The sequence below is a fragment of the Enhydra lutris genome, unplaced genomic scaffold (assembly GCF_002288905.1).
Source record: "Enhydra lutris kenyoni isolate GAN:26980312 unplaced genomic scaffold, ASM228890v2 scaffoldscaffold77, whole genome shotgun sequence".
Taxonomy (NCBI): domain Eukaryota; kingdom Metazoa; phylum Chordata; class Mammalia; order Carnivora; family Mustelidae; genus Enhydra; species Enhydra lutris.
In genome coordinates, this window is record NW_019154161.1 from 6,229,014 (window position 1) to 6,255,642 (window position 26,629).

Consider the following 26,629-nt stretch of genomic DNA (forward strand, 5'->3'; position numbering starts at 1 on the left):
ATCCTGTGGTCTGACGAAAGAAGAATGACCCCCATGGGCGGGGGACTCGGGAAGATCACTAGAAAAGCCCTCTCATCGTCCTAATCTTTGTGGTCACTTGGAGTGGCCAGTGATAGGCTTTGTCACATTCACGCAGCCATGTCTCAGTAGTCTTTGAGTTTGTTTCTTTGTTTTTTGAAGATTTATTTATTTGAGAGAGCATGTGGGAGTCGGGGGGGCAGAAGGAGAGGAAAAGTAGGTTCCCCACTGAGTGTGGAGCCCATGTGGGGCTTGATCCCAGGACCCTGAGAGATCATGGTCTGAGCTGAACCAAGAGTTGGATACCTAACTGACCACACCACCCAGATGCCCCTTAGATTTTAGGATTTCCATATTTGTTTTTTTTTAAGATTTTATTTATTTATTTGACAGAGAGAGAGATCACAAGTAGGCAGAGAGGCAGGCAGAGAGAGAGAGCCTGAGCAGAGAGCCTGATGTGGGGCTCGATCCCAGGACCCTGAGATCATGACCTGAGCCGAAGGCAGAGGCTTAACCCGCTGAGTCACCCAGGTGCCCCAAGATTTCTTTATTTGAAAGGGGGAGCAGAAGGAGTGAATCTTCAAGCAGACTGTGCACTCAGTGAGGGGTCTGGCGTGGGGTTCAATCCCATGACCCATGAGATCACAACCTGAGCTGAAACCACGAGTCAGATGCTCAACTGACTGAGCCCCCCAGGAGCCCCTGGTCTCAGGTTTCTGGACAGGCTTTCTGAGGGAACGACTGCCGTGCCCATTTGTGCAGGTTGGGTTCCACACAAGGAGACCACAGTGAGGATGTGCCATTCACATAGAAGACTCACACACAGTTTTTCAGCAAGGAGCAGCAAAAGTGCTTTCTCTGTTCTGACAGAAGCAGTGTATTATAATAATTTCCAACAAATGGGAGAAAAACATCTTGAAGAAGGGATGCATTTTTCTAATCAGTCTAAAGGTGCATTGGCAGGGGCTAGAGACAGCCCTGCCTGCAGTCCAGCCTCTGGCCCTTAGGGCTAAAGTTAGATCTCCTAGAGTCCTTCGGCTCAGATACTCACAGATCAAATATATGACTTTGTCATCATTACATGACATTTAGTCTCTCACACACATGGAAGAAATGGCCTTTATCCTGTTCCCCAGACAATTACACTTGATTGCTAGGTATATCCAGAAAAGTTCAGGTTAGTCTCTCTCCTCGATCCTGAATGCTCTAGAAATTCTGAGAAAAAGAGCCAGGAATCTGGAAGCAGGACTTTGGGGCTTGTATTTCCGATTGTGTTTCCTGGCAGTCGCAGTTCCAAATTCAACTTCTGCTTTTCTGTTGGGTCCCCTTCCCCTCAAGAGGTCGCTGTGGGCACCTGATCTCTGTCCTGCCGCAGTGACTCCCATCCCAGTGATGGCTGGGTTGAGTGAGTGAGAGGAGCATTTGTGGGAGAGAGCTGTGTGCTCCTGGGCAGGTCGGGGGGAAACAAGGGTCTTGGGGCATCATGTGCCACTTTCTCTCGGTAACCCACCTCCAGATCGACTTCACCTTTCCACCCTGCCATCCACGCAGAGAGCCTGCCACTGCCCTCTGGCCTGGTTATCCTTGGCCAGTGGGAAGTCCCAACAGGAGAGTTTGAGAGAGAGAGAGAGAGGGAGGAGAGTGAATTGAAATATCTGGTCTCCCCATTTCTCTCTGTAGGCTCCCTGCCCTTCTCAATAAAAAGTTACAGTTCCCATCAGGGACCTTTTGCACACTCTTTTCCAGGTCCAGGAATCTCCCTCCTATTACCCACTTCAGGCCCAGATGTAGTAATGGCACCTGCCTGTCACTCCTCAGCATGGTGCCTTCTCCCCCATGCCTTCCTTACACCCAGCCTACACCCCTGTAAGTAGTCTGTTTATTAACTGCCCGCCTCAAATTTGAATGTGCCATCTGGTTCCTGCCCGGGCCCCGACTTCATAAAGGCAGGGAGGGCTTGAAACCAGACATCTGGGAAACCAAACTCCCTCCCACATGTGTGTGGGTGCGTGTGTGCACGTAAGTCAAGCTGACGCATCGTTGGCTCTTAGGAGAGAGCCGGTTCTGGAAGCAGAGAGCCCGATGTGCTGTGTCTTTGTACGTGCATCTAGTATGTCAGGGCTGTTTCTGTTTTTGTGTTTGTTAGTCTCAAGGAACACTGAATGCTTGACAAATGGCAACACCTTTACCAGGTACAGCAGATAAAGGATGAAGGCTTGGTTATGTCATCAGGATTTATGTTTGTTTTGTTTTGTTTTGGACAAGTTAGGGAGAAATGTTATTTGATAGGTTTTAACTCATATAAAATTATGTGATTGGCCCTGTACTAAGAGGTTTAGCAAGTCTTTGTTGGAGCCCAGAATAAGGGTGATTAAGGCTTTCTACTAAAGGCAGGGAAGGGGTGGGGGAGAGTGGAGGTTTGCCAAGAGTCATTTCATATTCTATTAACCTGATTCTGTTACCCTGTAAGCTGCCAGAACTTGTAACTCAGGGGGTGACCAGCAGACGGGTGCCCATTGGAGAACTAAATGTTAGTGCTCTCTGACCAGATAATCTCAGAAATTGAGTGGAAACATTTAAAAATCAGTATAGCAATTTCAGTAATCATGTGATAATTGATTAATAATTTTTAAACAGGCCTGTAATTTGTATGCCTCGGTATTTCCTTTTTCTAGAAATTTCTTTTAAATGGTGTTTTACCAAAATATTAGTTGGTGACAGATTGAAAATAACCGTGAAAAGAATATGAAACTGGTCCTTCACCACAGGTAGTTTGAAGAAAGCATTACTTGAGAGGACAGAGACCTGGTTTTTGGTTTTTATCTTTTAATCTTTGAGGTTCCCACAGTGCCTAAAGCAGAAATTTCATACACTAAGTTTCTCCTGAAAGGCCAGAGGCCACCATGGTTATAGAGTTTATCAGACAGGAGATAAACACTGCAGTCAAAATGGTGACTTGAGAAGAGTTTAAAATAAAGGGACAGTTTTCAAAAGTGCAGACAGGGTGTGGTCATCAAGAAAGGATATTGTAATGTGCCATATCTGGTCACAGCAGGGTAACTTCCTGTCCCTAGGATGGAAAGACTAAGGGAGGAAACAGTTACCAAACCTGGGGAAAGATTTGAGACAAGGGCCACAGACAGGCGCTTTGACCTTTGGTCAAGGGACATGAAACAGAGCTGGTCCAAAGCAGCCCCCAGGGGAAGACCTGGGGGAATAAATACTCTGATTTCAGGTCTGTCCCATTCCCGAATCTCTGGCCAACTTTCCCTATTGGCTGAATTCAACTGGAAGCAGGAGGGCAAGGGGATTCCCCGTTAACAGGCAGGATGGAGAAGAGACTTGAGTGGACGAGGAGTCACCTGCATTTAGGATTGAGTTCTTAGTTCAGGAGCCTGTGAACTTTCCCAGAGCAGAGAGCATGCCTTTCATGGCGTAGGTATATCGTCAAGTATTTGCGAAAGTGACGGGGCCCCAGAGGATGGAATGGGGGCTGGAGGGAGATCATTCTGGAAGACAAGAGTTAAGATCTGAGCTAACTGAAAGTTTTTCAGAGCAAGTCTCCTACGAGAAAGTGGACACAGAGGGAGGTCCGCTGTCATTCTGAGATCCCTGTCCAAGTCAGGAATTCTGGAGCCTTTTTTCCAGAGTAATTAGGATATGGGTGACGCCAGCACATTCACAGGTCTACGAACAAGAAAAAGTGTGGCAGTTTGGACCCAAAGTCTTGGGGAGAGAGATAGGAGTTCTACAAGAATCCGGGTGGAGTGGGGGCAGGGGAACAAGGCTTGAGGAGATGGGAGGGAGTCTCTTGGGTATGAGAGAGGTAAAGTGATCTCGGGAGAGAAGAATGTGTGAGGAAATTGTACAGACAAGGAGAAACCAGGATTCACTCACAGTTTGTCAAACCCGTGCTCTCATGGATTCTTTCTTTGCAGCTCTGCTTTCTCAGGATCCTGCTCCTTCCAAGAGGAAGACAGTATGATTAAATTCCAGGTAAGTTGAGGTTTCCTTTCTCTCTCTTAAAGGCCAGTGTCACTTCTGAGGAGTTGGACACCCCGATTCTCTGAAGGGAGGTCGCCCATTTCTGAGGGACGGCTCCATTTTGGGCACTTTGCCTTGCTCGTAACCGCTGTGGGAGACTGGTGATGTCACTCCCTTTGCAGACATGATGAAACAGGCTCTCAGATGTTCAGATGTCCAGGTGAAGTTCACACACAAGTGCCAGTCCATGAGCTGCTTATCACTGAGAGATCAATAAAGCAATCGAGAGTAAGAGTTCAGCAACTCTTTTGCAAAAAGATTTATTTATTTATTTATTAGAGAGATTGAGAGAGAGAGAGAGAGAGTGTGTGTGTGTGTGTGTGTGTGTGTGGGCAGGGGGAGGAGCAAAAGAGAGGGAGAGGGAGAAGCAGACTCTCCACGGAGCATGGATCCAGCAGGGCTGGATCCCACGACCCTGAGATCATGACCTGAGCCAAAACCAAGAGTTGGTCACTTAACCAACTGAGCCCTCTAGGTGCCCTGCATTCAGAAAGCCTTGTAGCAATGCAGTATTGTCACAGCCTCTGAGTGCATGGTTGGGGTTTGGTATGTACATGACCACACTTGGAGTGGCACTTGGTCCAGTCCACATCAGTAGCAAGATCTGAGTGTGGATGTATCCATCAGGGTTCAACCAGTGAAACAGAAATAGTACGAGATATATATTAAGATTTGTAAGAAGTTTATTTTCTGTGACTGTGGGGGCTAGGCAAATCAGAAATCCCAGGGCAGACTGGAACTCTTAGACATAGACTGATGCTACTGTCTACAGGTAGAATTTCTTCTCTTAGGGAAGCCTCAGTTCTGGGCTTGAAGCCCTTCAACTGATTATACCAGGCTCACCCAGATTATTTAAAATAGTTTCCCTCCAAGTCATCTGATTATGGGCTTTAATCACATCTATAAAATATCTTCACAGCAACACCTAGATTAATGTGTGCTTCCACAATAGGACTATAGTCTAGCCAAGTCGATGCCTCAAAAGGCCATCAGAGAGTAGAACAAGGGTTTTTTTTAAATCATGAAAAATATTTTAATTATGAAATTACTCAAAAAGAGAAAATAGTACTGTGAATCTCTGTGTGTAGTACCCATAGTGCAAGTTTCAACATCTTGCCACATCTGCTTAATCTATCTTTTCCATTTTCCTTTTTTCTTTCCCAAAGCATTTTATTTCATTTTAGGGTTTATTTATTTGAGAGATAGGGAGAGAGAGGCTTAAGCAGACTTCACACTGAGCACGGAGTTCGATCCAGGGCTTGATCTCATGACCCTGAGATCACAACCTGAGCTGAAACCAAGAGTTGGATGTCCCAAAGCATTTTAAAAGAATACCCTGGATAACATGTTATTTCATTTTGTATCGGCTTTGTTCTGAGCTCCCACTCACTTCCATCTTGCCCAGGTCCACACTGACTCCCATTAAGTGCATTTTCCATCTTACGTTACTGCCAACGACTGTTTTACCAAATGTTTCACACTGTATCATCCAGGGGCTACCATATTTTCCAGGCTCTGATAACAGTTTCCCCAAGTGTTGCCACTGGGTCCCCAAATACCGCTGGAGGTATTTCTTTGGTAGTGCTCTGTTTATGGTAGAATCTTTGTACTGGTTAGCATGGACGTGATGGGTGCGGGGAGAGGGCCAAGGAAACAAGCGGAACCTGCCGGACCTCTGAAGGCCTGGGCTCAGAACGGGAACAAGTCACAGGGCCAAATCCAAAGTCGGGGGCAAGGAAGTACGCACTGATCCTTGTGGAAGTGGGGAGTGTGAGGGGATTTTGCTGAATAGCAGTCTAATTTACCACTGTCTATTTCTACCGAAAATACAAAAGAAATGGCTGAGATTATCAGTAATTCTTGGGTATCATCTAATACCTCCGCAATAATCAGTTCTCCCTGATTATCTCAAAAATGCCTCTTTTTGGTGTCATTCAGTGGGTTCCTCTAGCTACAACGTTTCCTGTAGTGGGAGCACTAAGTGCTTGAGCAAATTTAGGTTCCAGATTTTACAAGAGGACTTCATAGATGGTGCTGCGTGCTGAGAAAACTATTTTAAAACCTTTGATTATATCTGTATTGGTTTATACATTTGGTTTATGAGTATTTTGGGACTGTCCTTGTACCTGCATTGTATGACAGTCTCTGCATGGGACCCCAGCGAGGGACCCACCCAATGGCAAACGGTGGTGGAAAATGGGTATTTCATTTTTTTCAGACAGTTGAGGCCAAGAAGGGAGTAGGGGGTTAGGCTGGGTGAGCCTGCATTCCTAACCCCTTCTCCCTAGTGTCTGTCCCACATCGGCTGTTTGGGTATCTGTACTTCCTGGCCCACTCACTCCAACTCCATTTTGTCACCTCCCACTGAGGAAAGCAGTGCTGCTAAGATATACCAGGGGGGTTAGGAACAACAGAAACTTACTTTCACAGCTCCGGAGACTAGGAAGTCCAAGAACAATGTGGCAGATGTGGTGTTTGGTGACAGCCTACTTCGGATTCATAGGTGGTCATCTTCTTGCTTTGTCCTCACATGGCAGAAGGTGTGAGCTCTCTGGAAAGCCTTTTCTGAGGGCCCTAATCCTGTTCATGAGGTTCCACTCCCATGACCTGATTACCTCCTAAAAGCCCCACCTTTTAATACTATCACCTTGAGGGGTAAGATGTCGACATATGAATTTGGGGGGGACACAAGCATGAAGTCCATAATGCCCCCCTAGTTTTTGTTTTCAATAATTGTCAGGTGTGTTTTTTTTTAAAGATTTTAATCTACTTATTTGACAGTGAGAGACACAGCAAGAGAGGGAACAAAAGCAGGGGGAGTGGGAGAGGGAGAAGCAGGCTTCCCGCTGAGCAGGGAGCCCAATGCGAGGCTCGATCCCAGGACCCCGAGACCATGACCTGAGCTGAAAGCAGACACTTAACAACTGAGCCGCCCAGGTGCCCCAATTGTCAGGTTTAGGAATAAATTCTTTGTGAAATACGTCGTAACTTCTCACAACTGTGGTTGGAAGCATTTTCGAGCTATGGAGTCTATGGAGAGGGTATATCTGTGACCATGTAACTGGGCAGTTGTTGACCCAGTTGAGAATAAATTATATTATCCATCCCTAAATACTTCCGTATGTATCTACTAAGAATAAGGGTGTTTTCCTACATTTCCACATTACTGACATCACACTCAAAACATTTCTTTTTTTATTCAAGTAAAATTAACATACAGTGTTAGAGTTTCAGGGATACAATGTAATGATTCAACAATTCCATGCGTTTTTCATTTTTCGGTGCTTCTCATGATAAGTGTGCTCTTAATCCCCTCTGTTTTCCCCACATCCCCACCCACCTCCCCTCTGGCAACCACCATCAGTTTGTTCTCTGTATTTAAGAGTTTGGTTTGTTGTTTGTCTCTTTGTTTTCCTTTAATTATTTTTTTTCTTAAATTCCACATGTGAGTGAAAACAATATGGTATTTGTCTTTCTCTGAGTGACTTATTTCAGTTAACATTATATCATCTAGGTCCCTCCAGATGGCCAGATTTCATTCCTTTTTATGGCTGAGTAATATTCCATTGTATATGTATACCACATCTTCTTTATCCATTCATCTATATCGATGGGCACTTGTGTTGCTTCCACATCTTGGGTATTGTAAATAATGTTACAGTGATCATATGGCTGCATATATCTTTCTGAATTAGTGCTTTCATTTCCTTTGGGTAAATACCAGGCATAAAAACAAACTCAAAATGGATTAAAGACCTAAATGTGAGACCTGAAATCCATTAAATTCCTAGAAGAAAATGTAGGCAGTTATTTCTTTGACATTAGCAGTAGAAACATTTTTCTGGATATGTCTCCTCTGGGAAGGAAAACAAAAAGCAAAATTAAACTCTTGGGGCGACTCCAAAATAAAAAGTTTTTGCACAGAGAAGGAAGCCAGAAACAAAACAAAGACAGTTTACTGGATGGGAGAAGATAGTTATAAATGCTGTCTCTGATAAGGGGTTAATATCCAAAATATATAAAGAACTTACACAACTCAACACCAAAAAATGCCAAATAATCCAATTTAAAAAGGAGCAGAGTACACAAATAGACATCTTTACAACAAAGACATGCAGACGGCCAACAGACACATGAAAAAGATGCTCAACATCACTCATCATCAGGGAAAAGCAAATCAGAACCACAATGAGGGGGCATCTGGGTGGCCCAGTTGTTTAAGCCTCTGCCTTCAACTCGGGTCATGATCCCAGGGTCCTGGGATCGAGTCCCGCATCGGGCTCTCCGCTCAGTGGGGAGTCTGCTTCTCCCTCTGCCCTTCTACCTCTTCCCCTACTTGTGCTGTATCTTGTTCTCTCTCTCTCTCAAGTAAATAAATAAAATCTTAAAAAAACCACACACAATGAAATATCACCTTACACCTGTCAGAATGACTAAAATAAAAACACAAGAAATAACAAGTGTTGGCCCCCGTGTGGAATAAAAAGAAGCTTTGTGCACTGTTGTTGGGAATGAAAATTGGTGTAGCCTCTATGGAAGGACAGTATGGAGGTGCCTCAGAAAATTAAAAATAGAACTACCATATGAGCCAGTAATTCCGCTATTGATTCTACTGTTTTTTAATACTCAGTTGATGCTCAAATGGTCCCAAGTGTCCCAATAATTTCCTTTTTACTTAAAAAAAATCTGGCAGCCCATGCTTCTAGTTGCTTTGTCTGCTTAGTCCAATGGAAGTAGATTAATCTGCTGTGACAGAGAAAATAAAATATCAAGTCTTGATGTATGATAGGGAATGAACACCCAGACACTACTAGGTCAGTAGTATCAGCACGAACTTTTTGGAGGACGGTTTGGACAATATCAGTCAAAGTGTAAAATACCCATAACCCAAGAAACTCAGTAGTCTCTGGTCTAGGAGTTTATTTTAAAGATTTTATTTATTTGTTATTTATTTGACAAACAGAGACAGAGATCACAAGCAGGCAGAGAGGCAGGCAGAGGGAGAGGGGGGGAAGCAGGCTCCCCACTGAGCAGAGAGCCCGATGTGGGGCTCGATTCCAGGACCCTGAGATCATAACCTGAGCTGAAGGCAGAGGCTTTAACCCACTGAGCCACCCAGGTGCCCCTAGGAGTTTATTTTATAGAAATGCTTTTATAAGCACTCAAAGACAGATGTTCCTGGATGTTTACTGGAACATTCTTTGTGCAACTCCAGATGCTTAATGGGGGCACAGGCAAAGAGGAGAAAAGAAAAATTTGGGGGCGCCTGGGTGGCTCAGTGGGTTAAACCGCTGCCTTCGGCTCAGGTCATGATCTCAGGGTCCTGGGATTGAGCCCCACATCCGGCTCTCTGCTTGGCAGGGAGCCTGCTTCCTCCTCTCTCTCTGCCTGCCTCTCTGCCTACTTGTGATCTCTCTCTCTGTCAAATAAATAAAAAATAAATAAATCTTAAAAAAGAAGAAGAAAAACTTGGCCTACCCAAAACTTTGGATTTCTTCTGTATTTCTCATTTCTTCTGCACTAGTAAGGGTCCATTCAGGACACAAAAAGGACACTGGCTATTTGAACAGGAAGAACTTAATAGAATTGTTGACGAGGTATGGAGTCCTACCTAGTCCTATCTAGTCCTACCTAGGGGTAACTCAGTGGGTAACTGAGGGGATAGAGAGAACTCTACAATATCTTGGAAGCACCAGCTTTGGGAAGTAACTGCGAGCCTGGCTGAGGGAACCAGAGGGAGAGATTGAATCATGGGAACTTGGAAGTTTAGAGGACAGGCCGTGTGGAGCCGATATGTGAAGAGGAGGTGCTGGCTGGCGTCTCAGAGCTCAGCAAAGAAGCCTAGGGACCAGGGACCCAGACTTCTGGTATCACTAGGGAAAGGGACTGCTGCCACCAGCAGAGCATAGCATTACAGAGAGGATACCAGAACAGGAGGCAAACCTGCCAGGAACAAGTCCCTTCTTTCTCCCCAAACTTTGCAGGCTCCCTCTTGCGCCCCCTAGTGGCAGAGCCTCGAGCAGAGCCAGTGCTCAGATTCCGTGTGTTTGCAGAGTCCTGGCTTCCGCGTTGCAAAGTGCGGTTTGAACTGGAGAGTTTGGAGCAGAAGGACAGCCACCTAAGGACCCGCAAAGCTTCCGGCTGTGCCCGTCCGCCAGTGCTCATCTGCAGATGGTCCATGTGGCGTGTGCTTGATGTTTTAGGAAACTGTGACCTTCAGGGACGTGGCTGTGGTCTTCACGGAGGAGGAGCTGGCACTACTGGACCGGGCCCAGATAAACCTGTACCAGGACGTGATGCTGGAGAACTTCAGGAACGTTGTCTCAGTGGGTGAGGACAACAAGCCTCTGTACCTAAGCTGCAAACCACGGGCCCTATTTCCTCAAATAATCAGCTGCAAACCAGATAGAATGTTCCAGCTGGAGCACAAAGAGAAACTTTGGCCACTGGTGAGAATACCAGAGAGACGCACATGCCAAGGAGACCCCCGAAGTTAGTGAGTTTTAGCAGATGAATGTGAGCAAATGGCCTCCTGTGAGAGGTTGGTGAGGGAACCCTCAAGCTTGCACCCCGAGGCCCATGGGGTTGGTGGTACAGTTGGCGAGACCAGCCTGGCCTACTCTCATTTTAGGCTGTCATCTGCTCCGTGTTTCACAAAGCGAGGTTCATAAAGTTTACACACTACCAAGGGCCTTGGTCCCTTGGTTGCTTCTGCAGAAAAACCAGTGTTTTGGGCAAACTAGTGTTAAAGGAACTAAACCAGGATCTGGTGTATAGTGAGTGGGATACAAGTGTCAGCTGCTTTGCTTTCTTGTTGATAAATATCTAATTTTAATGTCACAGAGGTTCATGTACCTGCTCTATTACCTTGGTTTAGTTTATGACATGGTTGCTATTCCTTCTTTTACAAAGGAAACAGCTGATGCACAGAGAAGTTAAATAACTTGCCCATGGTCACACCCCTTGTGAGAAGTAGGCTGCGAATGCTTCTAACTTGGCTGCAGACCCTGTGTTCTGTTTTGTTTTGTTTTGTTTTTAGAAAGAGAGAAAGTATGTATGTGTACACGTGGGAGCGGAGGTGGGGGAAGGAGCAGAGAGAGAGGGAGAGAAACCTAAGCAGATTTCGTGGCTCAGTGTGGAGCCCAAGGCAGAGATCGATCTCACAACCCTGAGATATGACCCGAACCTAAATCAAGAGTTAGACACTTAACCATCCGAGCCACCCAGGTGCCCCTAAACCCTTTAATAACCATGTGAAACTAAGTACCACGATGTCTATAGGTTATGGACATATGGCTAGTCTGCAGGATTCAGCACTGTCAGTGAGTCTGAAATCAAGTTACTGTATAATGATCAGCAGGGTGTTTTTTTTTAAAAGATTTTATTTATTTATTTGACATACACACAGAGAGAGAGATAGGCAGTATTTAGGCAGAGAGACAGGCGGGGGTGGGGGAAGCAGTCTCCCCACTGAGCAGAGAGCCTGATGTGGGGCTCCATCTCAGGACCCTGAGATCATGACCTGAGCCGAAGGCAGAGGCTTAACCCACGGAGCCACCCAGGTGCCCCATGATCAGCAGTTTTTAAAAAGTAAGATAGATTAATGGACCAGAACACAAAAGAATTTATCAGAGTACGTTGCATCTAGGAAGGTAAGTACCAGCTGATAAAACTGCTTTAGTTAAAAGTCAGTGTCTATTTGCGCATACCGGGCCACGGTGCGGGTGCTTTCCTTACTATGGATACTGTCGAAAGTACTGGAGAACTGCTCCTTTAGGCCTCTTGTGGGGAACTCCAACTCCCCCTTTCTCTGACACCACCTTACACACTAACGTCAGTTTCAATCAAATGACTCAGAAACTCCTTGAACGAGAAGCCGTGTCCAGATGCTCCTGACCATAGTGTTCCTGCCATTCTGAAGCCCATTTTAGGGTGCCAGGGACCACCCTCCTCTACTCATCTCCATATGTTTTATGGCCCTTTGGCACAATCTTGCTTCTTGACAGGTCCACATTTTCCATTCTCCTAATTGTGGCTGTTTGAGATTCTGCAGTTATCTAAAGAGGAGATGTTAAGGAAATGGATTTGCAGGATCTTAGAGCCTGTGACTCTTGATCTTGAGGTTGGGAGCTCAAGCCCCACATTGGGAGTAGAGATTACTTATAAAAAGGATTACTTATAAAAAAAAAAAAAGGAAAAAATTACTGGGTGGATTATAGGATCTTGGTGGACTTCATCTCTTCGTGGAATCCAGAGAAGCTCAGAGAAAAGGATGTCTCTTTAAGCCTGCCTCAGAGGTGTACATATGCCTCCCCCACCAACCCCAGGACCATATTTCACAATATTATCCCTATAGCAGTCCCCATTGCTGTTTTAGGCTGACCACATACAGTTGGGCAGGTTGTGCAGAAACATACATGATAATCCCACCTCATGTGACAGTAAAGTGAGACTAGACTTGTTGTTTATTTCTGCAACTTTATATGATATCTTGGAAGGTCTTTGTGATCCTTTGTGTCTGTCATCATGTCCAGCACTCTCATTGTTGTCTCATATATACACATGCACATACCTTGAATCATGGGAGTCTTCCCCATACCTTTTTTTTTTTTTTTTTGCTTTGAGAGAGAATGTGTGCAAGTGGGAGGAGGGGCAGAGGGAGAAGGAGAAGGAGAATATGGGCCTCAATCTCATGACCCTGAAATCATGACCTGAGCCGAAGTCAGGAGTCAGTTGCTTAACCAGCTGAGCCATCCAGGCACCCCTTCCTCATTCCTTTTGTAGAAAAATGATTAAAGATGTTTTATCAGCTGCTTTTATAGGAGGGAAGTGAATTTCTTTCTTTATAAATTGTTCCCAAGATTTCTTTTGATTACTCGGCAATATCTGATTTTAATGGGCAGCTCATGAATTAGAAGTACCATGATTCTGATGGTTTCCTATATCAACAGGGGCCACCCCCATCCTACTTCATTTCTCAAAGCCTCTGGAGGGATGACTTCCTTGTTCTCTTAGCCAAATTCTCTTTCTCCTCATAGGATACAGGATTAAAAACAACACTTCACCTCTTCAGGGAAAAGTGTTGAGTTATCTCTCTCAAGGAGTGCTCTACTGCTGGCAGAGTTTGAAACAAACGATCAATGAATTAACTGTGAGTCAGGAGTATGTCATGAATCTTCAAGGAGATTGTCCCCAATCTTTAGAAGATGTTTCCCTCTGTGAAGAGTGGGTGGGAGAGTCTCTTCAGGTTCCTGAACATGACAACTATGTAATAAGTGCCATTAATTTAGAAAATCAAGATGGCACAGCAGGGAAAGGCATGACACAGGCTCTTACCCCAGAATCTTGGCGGGAAGCCAACATGATGACTGAGACCCAGAATTGTCAAGGACAATATGAGGGAATTCATGTGGAAGAGAGACTATATGGATGTGCTCGGTGTGATGACGATGTCAGTCAGACATCATGTGATCATGATGATTCCCAAGAATGTAAAGAGGAGGAACCTTGTAGATCCACTGACTGTGGCAATCTGTTGGCTATGAAATCAACAGCCAAACAACATAACACGGTCCCTTTGGTACCACGACCTATCAAATGTCATAACCATGGTGTGGGCTTCGTAGATGGTGCGGACCCTCCTGTTCATCCCAGCACTCACATAGGAGAAGAGTCTTGTAGATGTGACCAGTGTGGAAAGGACTTTAGTCAGAGCTCAGATCTTACTGTTCATTCTAAAACTCGTTCAGATGACAAAGCTTATGAATGTCGAGAGTGGGCAGAGGGCAGCAAGCAGAACCCAGCCCCTCCCAGATATCAAAAGGGCCCCTCGGGAGACAAACCCTATAAATGTCTCGAATGTGGCAAGGTCTTCAGGCGCAACTCCTCTCTTCACAACCATCACCGGGTCCACACGGGGGAGATGCCCTACAGATGTGACGTGTGTGGGAAGGGGTTCGGGTTTAGGTCGCTTCTTTGCATCCATCAGGGAGTACACACAGGTGACAAGCCCTATAAATGTGAAGAGTGTGGGAAGGGCTTTGACCAGAGCTCCAATCTTCTTGTCCACCAGAGAGTCCACACTGGAGAAAAGCCCTACAAATGCAGTGAGTGCGGCAAATGCTTCAGTTCAAGCTCTGTTCTTCAAGTCCACTGGAGGCTGCACACAGGGGAGAAGCCTTTCAGGTGTGGCGAGTGTGGAAAGGGCTTCAGCCAAAGCACACACCTTCACATTCACCAGAGAGTCCACACGGGGGAGAAACCCTATAAATGCAACGTGTGTGGAAAGGCTTTTGCATATAGTTCAGTTCTTCACACTCATGAGAGGGTTCACACGGGGGAAAAGCCTTACAGATGTGAAGTGTGCGGTAAAGGCTTCAGTTACAGCTCGTATTTTCACTTGCATCAAAGAGACCACACCAGAGAGAAACCGTATAAATGTGATGAGTGTGGTAAGGGCTTCAGTCGGAATTCAGACCTTCATGTGCATCTCAGAGTCCACACAGGAGAGAGGCCCTATAAGTGTAAAGAATGCGGTAAGGGCTTCAGTCGTAACTCTTATCTTCTTGCTCACCAGCGAGCCCATGCCAGTGAGGTCCAATATACATGTTGTGGGCACGGCAATGGCTCAGACCTTCTTACTCATCAAAGACTGCATGAGAGGACAGAAACGCTCTCAATGTAATTTTCAAAAGGGCCAATGAGGAAAGCAAGCAAGTCTGTGTATTCCTGGTGATAGAGGCTTACTCAGTCATTGGGAGGGCTGGGGCAACAAAGGACAAGGACGCTGCCACCCATGATGTCGTCCTGCAGCTCTGAAGCAAGGGGTTCTTAAGAGCATTCCAGGGAACTACTGTGGATCTCAAAAGCTTCTACAGAACTCCCAGCAACCGTCGTATGCTGCAGTGGCAGAGTAGTGATAATTGACAGATGGACAGTCTGTGGCAACGACAATAGTTGGAGATCAAATTTCCATGAATGGATATGCCCAGGAAGGAATTTATAATTGAGATGGGTACTGTGAGGACTTAAAGCCAGCCAAAATCTGTAGGCTTTTTTTTTTAAAGAGAGTACCCACTAGAAAGATACTCAAAAGAGTGCTCAGAAATGAAACCCATGTTATCAGTGTGGTAAGTCCATTCTCAGGTTTTCAAATCCATTAGATTTTCAAACAGGGAGAAGCTCTGTGAAAGTGATACTTTATGGGCATGACTGTGTGTCCATCTCGCTGGTTCCATTTCTTGGTCACACAGAGACTACAGTTCCCAGAAACCCTTGCAGTTAAGAGCTGGTCCACGTGATAGAGTGCCAATCCACAGAGTACATCTTGTGATGTACTAAGATGGCCTTAGAAACATCTTGTGATGTCCTCCGGCCATCTTTCTTGCCATGGTGACCTTGGAGGCTGGATTGGTAGAAGGTGGCTATGTGACCTGTGTTGGACTTTGTTTTTCTTGAGTAAGAAATAAACATTTGCTGTTTTATACTACTGCTATTTTGGCAATTTATTTGTTGCTAGTATTGCCCAGGCTATACTGACTATGACAGAGGGATTTAACAGCAACATATTTCACGGTCATTGGAGTTCACATAAGAAAGCAACTTTATAATTGAGTTCAAAACTTTCAAGTTGCTAAGGCTGTATGTGTCAGTGAAGCTATCTAAAATAGTGTGGCTAGGACTTCTTCAGTGAGAATCTTCATTCATTGGTCTGTGCATAAAAAAGAAATGTTCCAGATAATGTTCATGTGCTAAAATTTTAGCAAAAGTACGATCTATAGACATAAAGAAATCCCATGCACTAGAGAAACTCTGTAAGGTGTAATAATGGGAAAAGTTTGTCAATAAGAAATTGATCAGACTAGGTATCCTGCAAATGGTCTTAATAAAGTGAATTAAGTAAAACTAATATTTACTGAAGTGACTAACAACTTACAGAAGACCAAGAGTGTTCATTGACAGAAGCTGGCTTCTGACACCACCACTTCTCAACAATCTTGTTTAATAAAAATGGGGTTTTAGGAGGTACTCATTTGTCATGTTTCTTCCATAATTGTGATTTAATTTGAGAATATAGATGGATTTGGGAGGAGATATATTCACAATATCTTTTTTCGTCTTCAATAATAATGTCTTTTTTAGTATCTTAGTTGATTTATAAATTTCTTCATTTGGATCATGTTTTCATTTTTCTTCTTTTTTAAATACATGGTTAGAGTTTATTACAATGGAAGATACAGATAAAATTCAGCAAAGGGAAAAGACACATAGAAATATGGAGGAAACCAGGCTCAAGCTTCTGGGCTCATGTGTTTCTCCTAGTTTTTCTTACATTGTAATTTCCTACGAGTTATGGTTTATATATGGAACAGCCATTCAAAATAAAATAAAACCATCCTTAAATTGTTGCTTTTTTAGTGATCCAGGTGAGCAACAGTGAAACATTAATTAAACCCAGTGTTGGTAAGGGAATGGAAAAACTAGCGGTTGGTGGGAAAAAATACAGGTACACCATTTCTGGAGAGAAATTTGTCTATAGGTATCAAAGGGTATGGTGTGCATTATCTTTAAATTAATAATTCCACTTCTTGGAATTTATATTTACAGTATAATTGCACAATTGGGGAAAGATGCTTTCAGAAGGGAACATATTCCAAGAATATCTATAATACTAAAAATTATAAACAACCTGAAGATACATAAGAGATTGAATAAATTATGATACTTCCATATAATAAAACAAAATGTCACCATTAAAAATGATGTAAGAATTTCCAATATAGTTTGGAGAAAAGAAAAATCTTTCACATTGTAAAAGATCATTACAGGATGACCCCTGACTGATACCCAACTTTTAAGATTTATTTAGGTAGGCGGTGGGGGGAGGGGAAGCAGGCCCCCCCACTGAGCAGAGAGCCTGACTCGGGGCTTGATCCCAGGACCGCAAGATCATGACCTGGGGTGAAGGCAGAAGCTTAACCCACTGAGCCATCCAGGCGCCCCATGTACTATTAAGAGAGCCTGGGAGCACAGAAAACAGGGCTAACAACTCATCAAAGGGATGCTACCAACCACTCTGCAGCTCATCTCACTAACCCTTTGCAGACCCTGTCAGAAAGCCTGCCCATAAACTGCTGGGAACACCTCATCTGTGGACATCCTTTCCAACTGGCCCGTAGACACTACCACCACCGCCACCCCCCCCCCCCGCCCCCGCTGCCCATGCTCTCTGCACACCTCACTCTGCCCCGAACATGGCTGACTGCCAGTATGTGCTCCCCTGGGGTGAGTGCGAGCCTTTGCAGATGGCTAGTGAGCACATGCAGAAAGCCATCTCAACCCTGTGAGATTGATAGAAGACTCATAGATTTGAGCATTTCAGAGCACTGTCCTAGGGAAAACAAATGGGAGGCTCTCAGCATTTCACCTGGCTTTGTGGAATCAAGAGAAGGCATACATATCTTAAGAACTTTCCCCAAGAGGGAGCAAAAGGTATGGAATGGGCACATCCATAGACCAGGTCTAAGAAAGCCTCAGAATCCTTAACCAAAGTGACTGGTGAAGGTATTTCTCTCCTGAAGCCAGTTGGTATAGACTGGAGGAGGTGTCTTCGTTAAATGCAAAACCAGCAATGTAAGACTCCAGAGAACACACACAAAAATCATGGAAATAGGATACCACCAAAGAAACAATTTTCCAGTAATCAATCCCGTAGAAAGGTCTCAGAATTGTCTGACAATTCAAAATAATTTTTTAAAACTCAGCAGGCTACCAGAGAACACAGACAGACAATTCAGTTAAATCAGGAAAACAATGTATGAACTAGGATTTCAGGAAAGAAATAGAATTTTTTTTTTAACTTGAACATAGGGCACCTGTGTGGCTCAGTGGGTTGAAGCCTCTGCCTTCCACTCAGGTCATGATCTCAGGGTCCTGGGATCGAGCCCCATATTGGGCTCTCTGCTCAGCAGGGAGCCTGCTTCCCCCTCTCTCTCTGCCTGCCTCTCTGCCTACTTGTGATCTCTCTGTCAAATAAATAAATAAAATCTTTAAAAATAAAATAAAATAAAATAAAAAGTTGAACACATTCTAGAGCTGAAGAATACAATGAATGAAACAGAAAAAATCCACAATAGAGAGATTGTCAAATGAACTTGATCAAGTAGAGCAGAGAATCTGTGAACTTGAAGATGAGTTATTTGGTATTATCCAAATAATAGAGGAGAGAAATATCATATGCTCTCACTTATATGTGGAATCTAAAACAAAAAACCAAACTCATAGAAACAGAAAAGATTTATTTCCAGGGGCAGGGGATGAGGAGTGGTTGCAAAGGCTGAGTAGTCAAAAAGTAAAACCTCAGGTTACACATTAAGTTCTGCAGTTGTAATGTACAGCGTGGGACTGTAGTTAATAATACAGGATTGTATATTTGAAAGTTGCTAAGAGGTAGACCTTAATGGGTGCTGTGAAGTGTGTAAACCTGGCGATTCACAGACCTGTACCCCTGGGGCTAATAATACATTATATGTTAATAAAAAAATAAAAAATTTTTAAAAAAGAGGTAGACCTTTCTAATCACCAGAAAAATAATTGTAACTGTGTGGTAATGGATGTTAACTAGTCTTATTGTTGTGATCCTTTAACAATGTCTATGTGAATATATATATGTATATATATACACACACACACACATATATGTATATATATGTATATGTGTATATATGTATATATAATACATGTATTGTATATACATGTATATACAAATATATGTATATATTGTACATTATGTTGTACACGTAAAACTAATATAATGTTATGTCAATTGCATCTCAATTTTTTTCTTAAAGATTTTATTTATTTATTTGACAGAGATCAAGTAGGCAGAAAGGCAGGCAGAGAGAGGCGGGGGAAGCAGGCTCTCCGCTGAGCAGAGAGCCCGATGCAGGCTTGATCCCAGGACCTGGAGATCATGACCTGAGGTGAAGGCAGAGGCTCAACCCACTGAGCCACCCAGCCACCCCAGTTGCATCTCAATTTTTAAAATCTGAAAAAAGTTAATGAAAGAAAGGTGAATTAATATTTTTATTTTTATGACACTTTATACTTTTCAAGGTGTTGTTCTTTATGTTATTTTATTTTGCCAGTTTTATTCAATATGCAAATGCAATTTATAGGTAATAGGTCATCAAACCTACATCAAAAAGTCCTGAATTATCTTGCTAAATTTGAACTTTTAACTCAATAAGAATTATATATAAGTATCCCAATTTTGCATCAGAGTTGTCTGAATTGATGACGTTTTGCTCTAGTGCAGCTATGATAGACCTGACAATTTCATGGTCATCTTATATCCCACTGTGCCACTTTCACCTATACATTAGTAATAAATACTGCTTTTTCACTTAGGAAATTTTGTCCAAACAGAACATCCCACTTTAAAGAAAAAAAATAGTGGCAATGTCAAAAGCTGGCAAGGGTGCAGAGAAACTGGAATTCTTACACATTTCTGTTGGGAATATAAAATGGCACAGCCGTGCTCGCTTCGGCAGCACATATACTAAAATGGCACAGCCACTCCAGAGTTTGGCAGTTCCTTAAAGAACTAAACATATACTTACTATACACTCCAGCCACTGTACTCCTAGACATTTACTAGAGAGAAATAAAAAATTAATGTACAGACACACATAAAAATCTGTACATGAATGTTCATATTTATTTATAATAGCAAAAAAACTGAAACAATGAAAATGTTCCTCAATAGGTAAATGGTTAAACAAAGTCTGGCATATCTACATTCTGGAATACCACTTAGTAATAAAAAGCAATGGGTTATTGATACATGCAACTACTTGGATGGATCTTGAGATCATTTTGCTGAGTGATAAAGCCAACCTACTATATGATTCCAATTAAATACCATTCTCAAAGTGACCAAATTACAGAGCTGGAAAATGGAGTTGTGGCTTGCTGCCACCATCCCAGCATCATGAGAGTATCTTACTGCATATTGCTAGCCTGGGAAAAGATCGAAATTTAAAGTTTGTTGTTTACTGAGTGGATATTGCTTTCAAGCCATTGTAAGAGGAACCACTGTAAGTCAGAGAATGTCTGTACTTATTAGGTGAACAAGAGGCTGGCTGACTGGCTGGCTACTGTAGGCTCTACTGCCTCCCACTGCAATTAAAAATTCTTTTCTCGGAAAAAAAATCTTTACTTTTATCTTAGCCTAATGTATGTGAAACTTGAGAACTGAATATTCTTTTTCCTTTCATGGAGATAGTATCTGTTATGTAAGAGATCATATAGTCTGATTTTGTATAATGGTTTCCTTGTTTGAAGCCCTGTCTATTTTTACATATTTGTTGTTATTTCTTTTTGTTTTTCTCTCCAAAGGGAAACTTGTCCAGGATTTGCATTGGTTTAGTTGAAGGGAATATGGTTTCTTGTTCAAATATTTCCAGTCCCTTCTATGAAGTATTCTTGCCCCCCCTCCAATGACCCTGTATCCAACCTAGCTTTCAAATAAAAATTCTACTGTACAGGAAATTTAGATCGAGGGAGAGAGTGTGAGGATGCTATTGGGCAAATGCAGACCTGGATACCCAAGTTGACATCTTGATTTCTACAACAGTCCAAGAACACAAAAAAAAATGATGGTGGTGTGTGTTGGGGAGGGTAGATACAGTTTTAGAACAAACAAGTTTCAGGTGAGAGAATCAAATATAATCTGTTTGGATGTTGATTGGAATAAACTAGCTGTAAAAAGCATTTTTTCAATAAACAGGAACTCAAACTGACATACAGTTTAGATAATGCTAAGAATTGTTCATTTTGTTTCATAAGGTAATGATTTTGTGTCTACATAAGAAAATATTGTTATTTTTAAGTGATATATGTAGTATTTGGAAGGAAATAACAATTGCAAGGAATAGCTTTAAAATACTTCAGAAACAAAATTTTTTTAAAAAGTGAAGTCAGTGTGGGAAAAAAAATTTTAAGTGTAGAATTAAGTGTTTCATATTACTATCCTCAAAACTTTTGTATTATTGTTTTATTTTAAAAATTGTTTTCTGTGCAAAGGAAAGCAGTAAGTATGTACTTCCTATAGTTTCACCTGTCATAGTTACCTGGACTCCATCTCCAACCTCAACCTACCCCCCACCAAATAAAATGAAAATACTCATAGCAAATACATAATATTGAAGAGCAATACAGGAGTAGTCAAAGGGAAGCCTGAGTTTGAACTAAAAATATTTAAAGGAAAGAGCCTTTTCCCCATTGCAGTATTTTCTCCAACTCCTTGCTAGGGCAGTTCCTTTCACTTGTCAGAAATAACATTGCTGTTTCTGTTTCCTAGCCTCATCTGTGCTTGGAATTCCTTGTGGATTCTTGGCATCTTGAAATAAACAGTTCATGCCAGGTAGCACAGTCAGAGGTAGACGAATATAGGCACAGGTAAAGAGGCAATCAAGTCAAACCAAGTCCGAGATAAAATATTCCTCATGCAGCACAGACCAAGTCATTTTAAAATCTTCTCTTTTGTCACATACAATCACTTTTCTGCTAAAAAGTGTCAATTTGTTTTCATACGAAAAGCTTCACCTTTTTCCCACTTACTAGTTCCTGAGGGGGGGTGGAATACAAAAAGAAAAAAAATCAAACGCTAATAGCGCCAGGGAAGTGACTCAGGTAGAAGAATTTAATTAAGCAGAAGAAATACAGGCGGGAGGGCGGTAGCCCTCTCGCAGAGGATTCTGGGAGGTATAGTCCACTCCAGGTAGGGGGGGGCTGTAGCCCTAAGCCTCCTTGGGATTCTGGGAAGTGTAGTCCAGAAGTGGATGACATTTCCTCTTCAGCATTGTGGGATGTGTCCCTCGTGTGGGGCTCGGAGTTCTGGGAAGGAAGGCGCAGGAACTTCCGCTCCAGGGGAGGCTGCGGCCATTATTCCCCATGTGGTGGGGAGACTTGAGTTCTAGCAGCGATTCTAGGCCTCTTCAGGCTAGGCGAGGGACCAGTGGTGTCCCAGCCCAATGTTTTAAGGGAGAAAAGTGATGTCCGAGGGAGGAAGCGGTGGAGGCATTTGCATTTCCCTCTTGCTAGGCGGAGCTTCCTAGTGTTTGGGGCGGATCACTTGTTGGAGCTTGGCGGCAGGCTAGGGTTGTGCGTCACTGTTTGGTGGTCTCCTGGGTGCTGAGCTCCCCAAGCCGTCTCCTGGGCTAGCCAATCACCGTTGCCTTTTCCTAGCGCTGTAATGTTGGTCGAGTTGCTCTCTGTGAATAAGTTTCCGGGGTGTACTTACAATACTAGTTAATACTTCTAAAACGCTGGAGAACAGTGATGACACACAGAAAAGATTGTTTCTGGTTATGGGTGCACAGGGCTCCAGCCAAAGTAAAAGTAACAACGAGCAAGTCTGTATGAAAGTTTTAGATTTCCTTATGTTAAGAAGGCACCATACATACAGGTGTAGAGGACATACAATAAATCAGGCTGAAAATATGAACAACATATAGGCTAGAAAGTGGCTTAATCTTGGACATTCATAAGATAATGAAACTCCAATAGAAATATGGATATGAATATAAGAGATATAAATAGTCAACTTGTAGCTCAATATGCTCACTGCACAACCTGTGATCTCCAAGCTGATACTAAAGTAGAATCTACAATGGGCCTTTCAAGCAGTCTGTGAGATTCCTGTGTCTGACAGGGAGATTAGGGAAATCAGTGGATCCCATTAGAGTTCACTGAACACACTGATATTCTTTTCTCAAGTTTATAAGAAGCAGTACAGTATATTTGCATATGAATAAAAGAATGCAAGGACAACTTAAATATAAGTCATTAGACTGCGAGGCAGCAGTCAGTAGTCTATATATTTTATAATTGGAGTAAGCATGGTGGGCTGATAAGATAAGTTCAAGTCCAGAAAGACCTACAGATGATTCAGATTATACTGGAAGTGCACACACTTGCATATTTTTCTATCCTCTCATAGAGGTCTGAATACTATATATCCATAGCGTAGGAGCTGAGTTCTTATCTTCTGCAAATTATTCCATGAAGTGCTTTCTCAGTTTCATTTTTACCATTTAGAAACTGATTTTTAAAAAGTTAATTGTCTTAGTTAGAAACACAACATTTGCCTAACAAAAACAGATCCTTGGTGCCTCTACATCCTCAATCCACTCAACCTGCTACCAGCCTTGAACAACCATGGATCTAACTTCTTTTGCTGTAGTTTTTCTTTTCTTTTGCAGTATGATATAGCAATAGAATAATAAAATGTACATCTTGTCTCAATTCTTAGACTTAGCGTAATACTTGTGAAATTCATCCTTATTGTTGCATAAACCTAGTTATTACTTCTAGTTTCTTTTTAATGTTGACTAGTACTTCCATTGTATGGATACACAAAAAAATTTTTTTTAGTTATTGATGGGATTTTGATTAGGAAAAAATGAGAAAGTCATTTTTTGCTTTTCATTTCCTTGGGGACATAGGATGCAGAGTATCTTTTCATATGCTTATTTGTCATGTGTATATCTTCTTTGATATGGGTCTTTGACCCATTTTTTTTTTTTAAGATTTTATTTATTTATCAGAGAGAGAGAGGAAGAGAGAGTGAGCACAGGCATACAGAATGGCAGGCAGAGGCAGAGGGAGAAGCAGGCTCCCCGCCGAGCAAGGAGCCCAATGCAGGACTCGATCCCAGGACTCTGGGATCATGACCCGAGCCGAAGGCAGCTGCCCAACCAACTGAGCCACCCAGGCGTCCCTCTTTGACCCATTTTTAAGTTGGATTGCTTGTCTTCTTGTTGAGTGTTGAGAGTTCTTTGTATATTTTGTATAGAGAACTTTTATCAGATGTGTCTTTTGCAAATATTTTCATCCAGTCTGTGGTTTATCTTCCCATTATTTTGAGGTTGTCTTTTGCAGAGCAGAAGTTTTTAATTTTAGTGAAGTCCAGTTTGTCAACTATTTCTTTCAAGGATCATACTCTAGTATTGTATCTACAAAGGCACAGTCATCGTCAAGATCATCTAGATTTTCCCCTGTACTATCTTCTAGGATTTTTATGTTTGGTTTTTATAGTTAAGTCTTTGATCCATTTTAAGTTAATTTATGTGAAGTATGTAAGGTCTGGGTCTAGATCCTCCTTTTTCCCCCTTGTATTAGGACATCCAGTTGTTCCAGAACCATTTGATGAAATGACTATTTCTGAATCTTTGTTTTGCTTTTGCTCCCTTGTAAAAGGTCAGTTGACTATTTTTATATGAGTCTATTTCTGGGTAGTCTATCTGTTGTGCTGATCTATTTGTCTATTTTTTTTTTTAAAAAGATTTATTTATTTGAGAGAGATAGAGAGAATAAGCAGGAGGGGCAGAGGGAGAGGGTGAGGGAGAGAGAATCTCAAGCATACTCTGTGCTGAACCATGGAGCCTGACACAGGGCTTGATCTTATGACTGTAAGATCACAACCTGGGCCAAAACCAAGAGTAAGATTTTCAACTGACTGCACCACCCAGGAACCCCCATTTGTCTATTCTTTCATCAGTATCTCCACTGTCTCCATCATTGTAGTTACACTGTAGCATAGTAAGTTTCAGAGTCAAGAAGTGTCTGTACTCCCAACTTTTTTATTCTTCAATATTTTGTTGGCTATTCTGGGTCTTTTCCTCTCCATATAAACTTTAGAAAAGTTTTTCAATATCCACAAAATAACTTGCTGGGATTTTGACCAAGACTGCACTGAATCTATAGACAAAATTGTGAAGAACTGACATCTTGAGTATGTTGAATCTTCCTATCCATGAACATGGAATATCTTTCCATTTATTTAGTTATTCTTTGACTTCTTTCATGAGAGTTTTGTAGTTTTCCTCATATCAATCTTTTACACATTTTGTTAGTTTGTAATTAAGTATTTCCTTTAGGGGGTTGCTAATGGTATTATTATTTTTTAAGATTTTATTTATTTATTTGACAGGGAGAGAGATCACAAGTAGGCAGAGAGGCAGACAGAGAGAGGGGAGAAGCAGGCTCCCTGCTGAGCAGAGAGCCAGATGTGGGGCTTGATCCCAGGACCCTGAGATCATGACCTGAGCCAAAGGCAGAGCCCCACTGAGCCACCCAGGCACCCCAAATGGTATTATGTTTTAATTTCAAATTCTACTTCTTCATTGTTGGTATATAGGAAAACATTTAACTTTTGTATTAACTTTGTATCCTGCAACCTTGCTATGATGGCTTATTCTGGGAATTTTTTGTCAATTCTTTTGGACTTTTTTTTAAAGATTTTATTTATTTATTTGACAGAGAGATCACAAGTAAGCAGAGAGGCAAGCAGAGAGAGAGGAGGAAGCAGGCTCCCTGCCGAGCAGAGAGCCGGATGTGGGACTCGATCCCAGTACCCTGAGATCATGACCTGAGCTGAAGGCAGAGGCTTAACCCACTGAGCCACCCAGGCACCCCTTCTTTTGGACTTTCTACATAGATAATCATATCATCTGTGAAAAATGACAGTTTTATTTCTTCATTCCCAATCCGTATACTTTTAATTTCCTTTTCCTATATTAATGCATTAGTTACAACTTCTAGCGTAATGTTGAAAAAAGTGTTGAATGGGAACATTCTTGCCCTGTTCTTGTTCTATCTCTCTCAGTCAGTTCTAGATGCATGCATGCCCATAAAGAATAAAGAAATGCAAACCAGTCACAGTAAGGTTGAGACTCTGTATTTGTCAAATTCGATACTCATTACAGGTCAGCAAAAATTTCCTTATAGTGTCTGCATCCCGCCCCTCCCAAACCCCGCATCCATCTCTTCCTTTCTATAATGTTTTCCTTCCTTCCTCTCCCTTTCCTTTCCTCTTCCTCCCAGTTCAAGGTTCTCTAGCGTCTATAAGGTAGCTTCTTCGAATAGGTAGTTTGCTTTGGTTGAGTTGTCTTAGTTTTTGTCACATTTGAAAGAAAAAATTTCAAGAAAACGATGGGGGGCAGGGCGACCAAGCTCAACTAACAGTACAGAATTAATTCAGGCTGACTCTCCAAAAGAGAACACCGACTATTTAAATGCTGACTATCCCAAACAGAGGGGGAGCCTTGAGGAAAGGGCCACTCCGCAGGAGATTCCAGGATTTGTGGTCCACAAGGTCAGACGCATTATGCTCTGGAAAGACGCCCTGAATGCATCGTTCGCTGGAGAAAATACAGACGTACATGAAAGAGTTCTATATACTTGGCAGCATTCCCGGGTTACAAAATTCGATCCGGAGCCACAGGCTTTTAAATACAATCCAGGATCTCGGTGTGACAGCCAACACTTCCGCCCTGGGAAGGCGACGAGAAGGGTGCTGGGGATTCTGGGAAGTGTAGTCCGGGAACACAGTACAGCAGGATAACTTCCGCTGCAGGAGGCAGAGGCTGCGACCCTGCTCCCGTCGGGAATTCTGGGAAGCGTAGTCCAGGACGTCTTAGACAGAGTCGCTTCCGCTCCAGATACAAGAGGACGCGGCCTTCATTCCTCTGCGAAAGGTGAGCCTTCCCTTCTCGAGAACCCT

General features: G+C 42.7%; 1 protein-coding gene across 1 annotated transcript in view; it reads left to right on the top strand.

The window, feature by feature from the left end:
• The first annotated feature begins 3,980 nt into the window (after window positions 1–3,980).
• LOC111160631 (zinc finger protein 235) overlaps window positions 3,981–26,629 on the top strand; it is a 130,766-nt gene continuing 108,117 nt past the window's right edge. Inside the window, exons 1-3 of the mRNA XM_022523855.1 lie at window positions 3,981–4,014; window positions 10,266–10,392; window positions 13,101–14,338. Coding sequence (XP_022379563.1) covers window positions 4,000–4,014; window positions 10,266–10,392; window positions 13,101–14,338 — 1,380 coding nt within the window. The 5' untranslated portion in view covers window positions 3,981–3,999. The remainder of the gene's footprint in view (window positions 4,015–10,265; window positions 10,393–13,100; window positions 14,339–26,629) is intronic.